General features: G+C 40.3%; 1 protein-coding gene across 1 annotated transcript in view; it reads right to left on the bottom strand.

Moving 5' to 3' along the window:
• Positions 1 to 12,774, bottom strand: part of ADGRV1 (adhesion G protein-coupled receptor V1) — a 1,990,932-nt gene that overhangs the window by 830,844 nt on the left and 1,147,314 nt on the right. The window contains exon 76 of the mRNA XM_085632468.1: positions 1,546 to 1,717. Within this exon, the coding sequence (XP_085488594.1) occupies positions 1,546 to 1,717 (172 nt within the window). The remainder of the gene's footprint in view (positions 1 to 1,545; positions 1,718 to 12,774) is intronic.

The raw sequence follows: 12,774 nt of genomic DNA, 5'->3' as shown, positions 1-12,774 counted from the left end.
ATGACTTCCCTATCTTTCGTCCCCATCTGCTCTTTTCCTGCTGCCAACAACCACAAGTTCATCCATTGTTTCACTGTATCTTTATTTTATGCGAGTGATTGGAAGTTGCACACTCCTACCAGGCGACTCGCTTCATGCCCATTCACAGCACCTACACCTCCTCCCCTTCCTGCCTCCCACATTATATATATTTTTATTTTTTTAGAATGCATCTTTTTTTTGTGAGGGTCTCGCAGCTGCACACTGCTACCGGGCTGCTTGTTTCTCTGTATTTACGGGCATGCCCAACACACACTGTATTTCTTAATTTACTGGTTCAAAATGGCCACTCACCATCTTGGAACAGTAGATGCAGACACACAGGTTGACATCTGTAAATGATTCTTTTCAAACTATAAAAAGAAATCTATGATAGCCACCATGGATATGCATGTAGGCTGGCCATCCTTAAAAGCTTTTTAAGCTTGTTGAACAATTATTCCAAGATGGTCGCTGGGTGTGCTCATAAACGGCATCCATCTTGAAATGCTTTTTAAGCACACTTATTAAAAAGCATTCTAAGATGGCAGCTGGGTATGTGGATGCACAGTGGCCATGTAGGAAAAAATACATTAACAAAACCAATGGCTCCAAAACCGCATTTGAAAAGCAAGACCAAGTTCCTGTATACTCCCTAAAATAAATAAGCCATTGCAAATGCTTGTTTACCCTAACTGTTTCCAAGAGTCTCGTCACAAGTTCCACCTCTATTTTGATTCCTTAGTGTCATTATATTCCCCTATCAATTCCTCGGCAGTTTCAATTCAGAGTGCATAATTAGTTGCATTGAAGGTGTAATTAGCGTCCGTTAAATAAAGAAAGCAACAGCATCAAGCAACATCAAGCAATGAATAAACTAATAGGTTTAGTTGTCCTACAGTGCATGCACACACGCTCACAAAACAGGGACATGTCACTCATGTACTCAAACCTAAAGGCAACCATGCAGTCACCCACGCACAAAGTCAGAGAGGAGTGTTACCGCGCTTTATGCGGCTCTGAGATTGACTTAAAGGAGAACATGTGAAAGGAGAGCTCAAATGAGGGAACACGTTTGAGGGAACAAGGAAGAAATCTTAAAAATGAAACTACGTTCCCCAAAATGGAGGATTAGTGGGTAGCCAACCCTTGGTGTGTGCTTGGCAAAAGAAAGCAAGTTGGCAAGTAGAGCAAAATATGCTATAGTAGAGGGAAGGACGGGGTCCGAGGTATTCATCAAGAAGCAGAGCAAGCTGTTTGAAGAACCAAGCTTAAGAAGAGTTGATGGAAACATGCCTGCCTCTAAAAATGATGCTACTGAAAGCCAGGAGGCATTATTGAATCCTAGAATACACCAGTGTTCTAATTCCACGCGCACAAACAAAATGAATAATTATACATTTTCTATAACATTCTTGCTTTTTGTTTTCACAGTTCAGTGACCTGAAACAATTTCTCCAACAAACCTTCTGCAGGGAAAATAATATTTGAAAGAGACTGCTTTGGCAGCTTGGTGCTTCTACTGACCTCGTCAGGTTTGATTTCCACAGTGATAGTGCATTTTGCTTGGCCCTCAAAACACGTGGTGACCCCAGAAACCGCCAACAGTTCGTTAACCAGGTTCACTCCATCCCTTTGAAGTTCAACTGAGGTTTTGTTGAAGGTTGCCCTCCAAGAAATGTTCACAGATTCAAAAGCCCTAGAAAAAACGAACACTCATCAAATACAATTTAAGAATGCAGTCCATATATTGCAATTGTATAGATACCACGTAGGCACTTATAACAAGCTACTAGTAACAAACCAGAATTGAATTGCATTGCATTGCCCTTGGTTATGCTTTCTTGGTTTGGCTGCATATTAATGATAGCCTTTACTCCAGACTCTGCTGTACAATTTTATGTTTTACAATACACAGTTATTTAAATTTTCATGCGAATAAAACAGAATTTCAGATTTCAAAGAGACATTTAAGTGAAGAGATGCCTTTTTCGTTTGAGAATCATCGAGGGCGCACATTTGGAGATAAAGTATTCACTGTAAAGGCAACATGGTGTCTAAAGAAGTTACATTCCACATGTGGAAAAATACAGTGATCGAGCCTGGCCATTTGTAGAGAATGAGGGGGCATATCATCAAGGCCAGGCGATAAAATTATCGCCGCTTTAGCGTCCGTTTTCAGACGGAAAGCGGCGATAATTTTATCGCCTCATCAGCAAGGTCACACTATCATGTGAATCCTTGCCTGATCGCCCTTTCCCCCAACGCCCACCTTCGCATCTCCAATGAGATACAAAGTGGGCGTTCCACCCCAAGATAACGGGAGAAATGTCTAAGCAACATTTCTCTTATTATCTAGCCACACGCTAACCTGCAGAGCGACAAGAAAAGTAGCGATAACCTCGGTTATCGCTACTTTCCTTACGCCTGCTTTTCAACTGACTTAGCCATGATATCCTATGGAAGGTGGATATCATGGCTAAATCTGCCTTGCCTATCAGCAAGCTTTCGCCAAACGTTGTGCGATTATTACTGGATTTCCAGCGATAATCGCACAGTTGAATTTTATCGCTTTGGAGAGAAGCGTTGCTGATAGCACGCTATCACCGCGAGAATTACTGGCCATTTTTACCTCTCAACACCATACCCATCTCCTTTAAATTGAGAGGGGACTTCATGTCAATAACGTCACAGAAAAAGTCCTTGTCAACACAGCATTTAGGGGACTGAAATTTCATGTGATTAATATTATAGAGGAGGTCCTTAGATTTAAAGACTGTAATGTCTATTTTCTTAAGATGAGAACTGTAAGGCAGAAACCAGTTTCTGTCGCAGGTATAAAATGTCGCAGATCTATCCATTTGGTTCTTCCGTTCCATGAGTAGATTACAGAAACAATATTGAAAATAGAGCTCAAAGATCAGCGCCTCCGCCTCTTCATACCCCCAATACTGTAATGGAACTAGTTCTGAAACCATTCTCCTCCTTTGCACAACATCAGCTGGGCAAACTCAGTTTCTCTAAGTTACCCTTGTCCTGGTGTCCAAGGCTTAGTACTGGCATACACTTTTCAAACTATTCATTTAAGTCCTATATGCACCGATGAACACCCCATGCGTCGATATACCCCAAAACATGAATCACACATAAATAACTTTCCTGTAAATTATCTCTTGCACAAATCATCAAACATAAAGCTATGCCTATCAGAAATCTACATGTCCAAAATTTTGCAGATTCGCACATGCTCATGATTGCGGTCAGAGACGTACCAAAGACGACCTGCCTGTCCGCATTGTTTAAAGGCACATTTAACAGGGTAAGGGGTTTCTGTGCCCTCTCTTCCCCATTGAGCATACCTAATTTCCAGGAGATACAACGAATGTAGTGGTGCATATGGGGGCAAAATCCCAAACATTCTCTGCCATAATCCTCGTCCAAACCTAGCAACCAACTGAAAGTTGTGCAAAATAACTATCTAGACTTCTTGACTGATGTGCCAACACGTCAAAAATGGTACACAGCGCATGATTTCAACTTTACTTAAAAAGCAGAGAAAAATAATGATCCCTATGAATGACCCTGATATTGTGATGTCAGCACTAATAGCTTAGGGCTTGTTTAATTTGAAAGGCAGCTGATTCGCATAGATTGATAACATTTTATAAAGCGCTCAACTGTCCGTAGGTGTATTGGCGCTGCCAAAGCTTCACAGATATCTCGCACCAGTGCCAGATACAACCACCGATTGGAACAGCCATATTTTCAAACGATTCCTGAAGGAGGAATGACCAGCCAACATCTGCAAATCATGAGGCTGAGCTTTCCACAGATTAGACGTCACATGCATGAATGATCTTCTGCCCCAGTGGCACCATTTAATTTAGGTACTGTCACCTTTTTCCTACAAGCTGATCTTATGGCCCGTTGGGGCCCATACCACTGGAATATTTCCTCAAGATACTTAGGATCCATTTTTGAGAGTGCTGTATGTGTTATACACAGTCCTTTCCCTTACTGGTAACCATTGATGATTATATAATTCATTCAAAACAGACTGATATTTGGGAATATCTAGGAGCAGGCAAACCACAGCATTGTGGACTTCATGCAGTCTTTTCAAGACAGTTAAATTAATGCCTAAATAGAGGGTATTATAGTAGTCTAACCATGATAGAATTAATGCTGATACAATTGACTTACGAGAATTCAAAAGAATGTATGGAAAACATTTTTTGAGCGTTAAGATAAGAGAGCACGATGATATAACAAAGCTTACTTTTTTAATAAAAGCAAGAGAATTGTTAAGGACTCCACCTAGGTTTCTAGCCGATTTGACAGGAACAGAAATATTGCCAAACTCCTGAGGCCACCAAGATGTTAACTTGCTTTCCAAAAGGAAGGACCTCTGTCTTTTCAGCTTTCAGCTTCCGACAGTCGTCACTCATCCCAACACTAACCTCTTGGATGCAATTTTGAAAGTTTGTTGTGGCTCACTGATTATTGTTAGATACCGTGACCAGTATCTGTGTGTCGTCAGCATAAAAGAAGACAGATAAACAAAAGATCGAATCAAAGCTGCTAAAGGAGAGACGTATACATTGAAACAGGTGGGGCTCAATGAAGAGCCTTGTGGCACCCCACAAGGCAGAGAGAAAAATCTGAAGTAGTACTGCAAATCACTATCTGTGACCCGCACAATAAAAAAGATTGTAGCAACTGAAGGACTTAGCAAGGACTGGGCAAGGCGGGTCACTAGCATGTAGTGGCTGACAGTGTCAAATGCAGCCAAAAGATCTAATGATATAAGAAGGGAAACATCCTTTACCACGCAACCATTACAACGCGGTATGGTTACATCGTGGTTTTAACAACGCAAGTCGTTACACCGACTTGCACTGGAGGGCGCTGTAGGATAAGGAACAGTGTGAATTACTTTCCAACACCTTCCCTACTGTACGTAGACTGGAGTTGGAATAGTAATTCAGACTATTCCTCTGTCCAGCGCCCTCCAACGCAAGTGGATGTAACGACTTGCGTTGTTAAAACCGCGATGTAACATACCGCGTTGTAATGGTACGCATTGTTACATCATACATCCTGCTTGTGAATGGTCTTATAAACCATGTTTGTCTGTCGCTGATGACAGTCCCGAGGTCAAGCTCTTTCTAAAGGTTTTGCCAGGAAAGGCAATAGTGAGATGGGTCGATAATTCTTTTATTCACTAGGATTAGCAGATGGATTCTTAGTAAGAGAAATTATCCTTGCCGCCTTCCAAATGCTAGGAAATATCCCTGAGTCAATGACCATATTAAATATCAGTGTGAGATGTTTGGAAATAAGCTCAGCAGCTAGCTGTGTAATGGTGGTGGGCAAAGGTCTGAAGCAGAGCCCAATTTTATCACCAAGATGAAGTTCTTGAGGTGTGTATTAGGAGAACATTTTTCTTACAAAGAATTATTATCTGGGAAGAATCTTCAACTTAACCTATGTGAGAAGATTCTTGAAAAACTGAACTGATTTTAGTTTCGAAAAAGTTATCTAGTTCATCATACAAATATTGGGTGAATCCTTGGTATGGAGAATTGATCTGTCTCAAAAGAAGCTTGACCACTGAGAACAGCTCTTTGGTAGGATTTTTTTTAGTGTCCATTTTTAATGGAAATTGTTTTTTTTTTTAAATCTATAATGGTTTGTTTATATTCTCGAATCATTGCCTTTTATTTCTCTCTTTCTGCAAATTATATTCTTTCCTCCAGACTTGCCTACGACATTCCTGGTATCTGAGTATGTCCGAAAGCCAGTGCACCGACAAGGCTGTTCGTATGCTTTTAACTTTTTTTATATGTGTAACAGAATCTAGTGCTTCAGTAAGCTGAACATTCTAAGCCCTAGTTGCTTCCTCAACCTTGAGAAAATAGAAAGTAGGGATCTTCGCCAGTGCAGCACTAAAATTAGGGGAATTTAATTTATTCCACGCACGTATACAACTGAAAGAAATATTGATACAATAATCATTCAAAAATTTCAACATTTTATGCCAAAGGCAACCGCCAAATGACCCGATCAAGTCAGCAAACACATTTCTTTAAAGCATAGATAAGATGAATTGATAAAAATGGCATCTAATTGGTGTTGCAGCATTTACCAGTTGAGTAAAACCAAACCCTAACATGCTCTCCATGACTAGTTACATCTTTATTCTCAAGAAGTTCCAGGCAAAATTTAAATCTACCAAAACAGTAAAATGCTATTTATCCAAACAAGGTTCTAAAAGATGGCCTACATTCCAAGCAAATTCCGCGTGCGATCCGGGTGGGCACTATACCCAAATTCCTGACCAGGTGAAATTTGGGTTAATGATGATTTAAAAAGGAAGGGTCTCACAGCATCCTAGCATAAGAGCCTCAACAGTGCAACAAAATAATTCACACCATACAACTGCAAGTCCGCCCCCTGCTCTATTTGTATTATCAAGCCTTGATATAGTATAATCGTTGAGGATTTCTATATCTAGATCAGGATTTTTTATATTAACGATCTAACATTAATTAGGAAGCATAATAAATTGTCTTCCCCTAAGTTAGTATCCACATTAAAGGATATATCCAAGAAAGGGCAGCACATAACAGAACATTGGAGTGACCTAATTAATTATTCCTAGCTAAAGAACCACTAGCAAAGTCCTTATTTTGGAATAAATATGCTTGGCCTGTAATTCTTGCTTAAAAGATCCAGGGTGTCCGGCACTAGGCACGATTGGAGCACGGACACGCACAGACAGGCTTGCCTTCAGTGAGCCTTTGGCGTGCCAGTGGTGAGCCTGCCATGCAGATGCACTGTCTTCATGTTTAAATCCCTCTCTAATTCAAGGGGCTTGGCTAAGACTGTGACGTGATAACATATGTCGGCCAAACAAAGGAGCATATTTTAATATTTTGACATCGTTAGGCATGACGAGCAAAGTATGATGTTTATTAAGCATTCAGCAATTTAGGTAGATATAGACAGTCAGGTGGACAAGGAGAGGAGCCCAGGTGCTGGCCCTTACTTTGCAGCACGATTTGAGAGCCACAAACGGGAGAGCTAATTCTGATTCAAAAGGGGATCCTACTTTCAATAGAGCTGGTTACGAAAGTAGAATAGATTATTGTCTGGCCTCCCTTAAACTGTGGCATCTAGTCAAAGACATGGTAGTAGTTAAGAAAGCTGATAGTGACTATAATGCCTTGCCCTTACTTTGGTTAAACAGGGTACTCCAGAACCAGATACTAGGGGTAGCCCTGACCTAGGTGTCCTCTCAATTACGAACAATCTGAGAGCAATCAGATGGGACTGGGTGGAAAAATATCCAGGGGCTTTAGGCGCAGCTAAGGGTAAAGTTCACCTGGCACTAGAGGAGTTAGCTAAACATCCCACTAACAAAGCTACGGAGATACTGTGAACTCGAGGCACTATATACTGAAATCAGGGCCATGCTAAGTCAGCCTCGTAATGCCCAAAAAAAGGGAGGAAATTGCTCTCACCAGAGGTCAGCTCTCCAGGTTTCCTGGTACAACCAAGATCGTAGGACTGCAAAGTGGGTGCTTCTACATGCAGTAAAACAGAAAGTACATCCTGAGATTGTGGCACGTAGACCCAAGTATAGGCAGGATTTTGAGACAGCAAATAAGGAGTGGGAGGGGTCCTTGTGGTCCTCCCTACAGAGGGCGTTGCTAGCCAAAGACTCTAAGACATTCTGGAGTAAGGCTGCGTACTGGCTTAAGGGGAATAAGAGAACCCTGGAATTTACCGTTCAGCATGAAGAGTGGGTAGTACACTATGGTTCCCTTTATGGATTAGGCAACATGGTTGCAGAGGAAGCTAGTGAGTGGTGGGGGAGGTGCCTGGTGGTGAGGGCGGAGCGCTGCACTTTTCAATAGAGGAAACGCAGGCAGCAATTTGCTCATGTGTGCCAGCCCGCACCCCCGTCCCTGATAGAATCCCAAATGATTTGTATAGAGAGGAAATAGCCTTCTGGGGTTCTTACATAAATCTGCTTACTAATTCAATCTTGTCAGGTACCCCTATTGCCCCCTCCTGGAAACTTGCAGAAATAGTCCCCGTTTATAAAAAGGGGGACAGAGCACAGCTGGCGAGTTATAGGCCTATAAGCCTTATCGACTCTCTACAGAAAATCTTTTGTAAGCAAATCCGAGGAAGGATCCAGGATTGGATCCTAGAGTCCTGATTCCTGAGTGATTTTCAAGCAGGTTTCCGTGCTAAAATTAGTACCCTGGACCAGGTCTCTCGCCTCCTTTGTATTTATTGGAAGGAAGTGGCAGATAAGGGAGGGAAGCTTTACGTGGCCTTTGTTGATCTACGGCCTGAGTTGGGCTTACCTAGAAATCTTTTGGATGTTTAAATTAGGCTACATTTATCAAACACAGCACGGGTGAGGTGGGGAGAGGACAACAAAGTTACAGAAACCTTTCCAGTCCAACGTGGAGTGAGACAAGGATATGTGCTAGCCACCACACTCTTTACTCTTTTTATCAACCGACAACAACGTTTTAATCTCAAAATCCCCACAGGGTCTTCAACAACTCTTGAATGATTTTACTAAGTTTTGTGACGAGTGGGGTCTGGTGTTAAACAAGGCTAAAACAAAATATATGATTTTTATGAAAGGAACGGCCAAGCCTTCTAAAAGACCTGTGTTAGTTGGTAGTAGCAAACTGGAGCTAGTTGACGCCTTTGATTATTTAGGTATTCGCCTGACCCCGACAACACATTGGGTCGCTCACATTGAAAAAGCAAAACTACAATGAATACAGCAGACCACCCACATTACTAAAATTCATAGGAAAACCGTGTTCAGACAATTAGCGCCAGCTTTGGAAATTTATAACACTAAGTTTTTAGGGGGGTCCTTTATGGAGCAGAGCTTTGGGGTACGGGCAACACTAACTGTCTGTCTACCATTGAAAATCGCTTTCTTAGATCTTTGGTAGATCTTTTCGCAGTACCCCTCTTATGCCCCTTTAACTGGACCTTGCCTATAGACAGCTGGCCCACAAATTGAACTATAAACTTCTTATGTTCTGGTACAGGTTGTGGACAGTGGACGAGCTCATGTCATATCGAGAGGTAGTCAGACCTTTGAAACTCCCCCAGGTAACTTCGATCCCCTGGTTTAGCTCCCTGAGGGGCTTACTGGTGAGGTTGGGAAGGGAGGTGTTTTGGTCAAACCCAGAAAGTCTGATCACCATGCCAAAGGCCAGGCTGAAAGTAATGTTCTGGGAGGTCACTTTAGTAAAGGCTTTGGCAACATTCGAGGGATCCTTGACCAATGAATTTTTAAACTTTAAATCGATCCCCCATTTTGAGGGCACCATCGATTAAATCGTTCTCCCTCTGGCACGTACATTATTTTTATTGTTTCATCACAAGACCTTACCTACAAAGTTGTTTTGAATAAAGTGGCGCTGCAATGTTCTTAACAATGATTTCTGTCCTGCATTCGGTGTTATTCCAGAATCCATTGTGCACTTACTCTTTTTTCGCCTTGAGGGAAAAATTGATAATTCCGCTAGGTAGACTGGTTGGTCCCAGCCATTACCTAGAGGTGCTGAGAATCTTGACCACCGATACACGCAGAGTAATGGTCTATGGCCTCTCCAGATACGGCCATGCACTGTGGATCAAGGGCTTTAAATGTATTGAATGACACACTGTATGTTTTATCTATCACTTATCACTCCCGCTTTTAAATATTTTATGGCATCTATGTTATTTAAAAATAATTATTTATATTTCCCATTTTATCTTTCTTGTGCTTTGTACTTTTATGATCTTTGTGATTGAAATAATGTTATATATGATATGATATATATATATGTGGTAATAAGGCATATTGAGTGATTTATGGCCAATAAGTGTGACATTACAGACCTGGACTATTATGCTTTACATGCGTTTTTAATGAGGAAGTGTAGAGACTGTCAGGGATTGCTAGATGTAGGAAGGTTGGAATAGTGACTTGTCAAACATGTAGAGTATGCAGGTGCAAGAAGTGAGCTTTGAGCACAGTCTTGCACATAGAGGCGAAAAGGGTTGTACCCACAACCCGTTCATTAGGTAATGCTTTCTAATGAAAAAATTTGAGTAAACTGAAGATTGTGAACTGGAAAGAAGTACAGGGTGGTCTAGTGACTACTAGAGATGGTAACTGGCAGGTTCCAATGTTTGTATGTGCATCCAGAATGGATTTGAAAAGTGCACAGAGTGGAGATGGACAGCTTTGAAATCAGTGCAAACACTTATTATTGTACGCCCTGTTTGAAAATCAGCAAACAAGGCTAGAGTCGAGATAATCATGGGAGGCATGTCTGGTGAGATCAGTGATGGAATGTATAGTGAAGGTGATTAGTTTGTCGAGGAGAGAAATGTCGGTGTACAGCTAGAACACTGCTACAGTAATTCTGTTTGGACAGTTTCAAGGTATTGATGGGGCATTTCGCTTTCTGGAAGAAAACGTGAATAGAGAACTTCCTGATGTTCACTGTTATTTTTTATAGAATTTAACATGAGTGAACAAAGAGCATAAAGTGTTGAGTGGTTGTCAGTCAATTTGAAATTCAAGTCATAGGTATAAGGTAGACACTATATTAGCTGTCAGGTGCATGTGGCACAATGTGAACCTGGGTAAAAAATGAATAAATAAACATTCCGAATTAACAAACAATGAGAGGAGTGGCTGGGCTGGAAAATCGTGAATATTTCTGGCTAAAGAGGAGGGGAGGAATTGAGAAGCGTATAGAGGGTTAGGGAGAGGTATAATGAGAAACATGCACCCACCCACAAAAGAGTAAGCCCATTTCTAATCACAAACTATCCTGCTATAGTTACTACAGCCGTAAAAGATCAAACATAATTGTAGATGTGCTCCAGCTCAGAACTTGAGGCAGTCCAGCACCATACATGGCCAACCACTTGTACTGCAACACCCTCCCATTAAACATAAATGGCGGTCAGGGCTTAAAAAAACACTAGAAAATATTACATTCAATTATTTAAACTATTTAAAATATAAATAAATGTAATTTAATGTATTTTATTTAAATAACCTTTTTAATTTTAAAAGTGAATGTAACCAACAATTTTCACAAAAAATAATTAGATTACTTTTTATTCTATATGTCACATATAATTATTTTTAATGCAGAATAAAAAATAGTTTACTTTAGGAGGGATTCTTCTAATTTTATACTAATAGAAGAATAATTTTAGATGTTCTAAATACTTACATTTGTAATTTATAATTGTTATTAATACTGCAATATTTTTTATATTGTTCTCCAATTAAAATATATACATAACATTAATTAGCATTTTCAGTTACATTTAAAATATTTATCTAATTTCCTTTCTGAGTAATTTTAAAGTAGCAAATTGTGACTAGCAAAAGTAGTAAAGTTACTAAAAACTGTAAAAGTAAATTTACTTGCAGTAAATTTACACGTGCACAGGCATCAGACATGGTGACTTCAGCCGTAGCTATCCATGATCTGGACATTGCACAAATCCTAAAAGAACATACTTCTTTACTTTTTAGGTCTCAGCTACAACCAGCTGTAGCTTTCTGTTGACCATACCAGACCCATTCTTTGTAGCATGTTGTATATAGTTGGAGTGTCATTTTGGTCTTCCCATTATTCATGACTGGATGGCTTAGATGTCTTTCTTACATCCCTGCTCCTAATTCGATTGCTTTCCTCACTATTCTTGTGTTTGTCCCTCCCAGGAGCATCTAGGTCTTGCATTGTTCTAAATGGGTGAGGTATACTTCTACTGCTGATGTCAGACCTTTCTGTGCAGTGCATTGGAAGGACTAACACTTGTCTCTCTGTATCCCTACTCCCACCCTACCCCACCAAGCACTCCAAACCCTGACTCCAACTTCTTTGAAACAATTTTTGCCATGTATACCCACATCACACTATCGCAAGCAGATGCTCTTAAATCACTGGCAGACAGCTTTGAATAGGATTTCTTAAAATACAAACCAAAATGCTTTTAAAGATGACTACTATGTATGTGCACTCATATGTGACAGGTGTATCTCTATGAATTTTGCAATATTTAACAAAATGGCATCACTAGATGGGCATTGTGGATGTGTGTGAATTCATTGCAGCCATCTTGAAATTCAATTTTCTTAAAATAAAACAAAATGGATTCAAAGTTGACCATTGTGGATGTGAATGCATCCGCAGAGGCCATCTTTTCATGCTGTTTGCAATATTTATCAAAATGCCATTCCAAAAGGGCCACTGTAGATGCACGTGCCTTCTGAGGCAGATAGCTGAGTTAACAAAAAACATTGGCAAAGCCATTCACAGCAAAAGCTCTTGGCTTTGTCATTGGTTCTCCTCTTTAGGAGTGGATTCATAATTTTGTCATTTGTAAGCAAGGTGGTGTCCTGCTAAAGTTAAACTGAGGCTATCTAATAAGCTGAAAGATGTGTACGGCCATGTTTGGAAAAGCATGGAAATATCCTTGACCACTATCTGGTAGAGTGAGATTTTAGGTTCAGGAGGCAGACATTTTAAGTAATTTGCTAACATTATGGGTAATTGGTATGTGAATAATGTTGGATCACTTTCACATGTTCTACCAAATATCATTGGGATATTTTGGTCACTTTTTGTCTAATGTAAATGTATGCTATCAATGGAATTTATACACAAAATGCTATGAAAACCAACAAAAATA

This window comes from Triturus cristatus, chromosome 2_1, assembly GCF_964204655.1.
Source record: "Triturus cristatus chromosome 2_1, aTriCri1.1, whole genome shotgun sequence".
Classification (NCBI taxonomy): Eukaryota; Metazoa; Chordata; class Amphibia; order Caudata; family Salamandridae; genus Triturus; species Triturus cristatus.
Note: the sequence above shows the minus strand (reverse complement) of the source record. Positions and strands in the feature narration are given on the sequence as shown.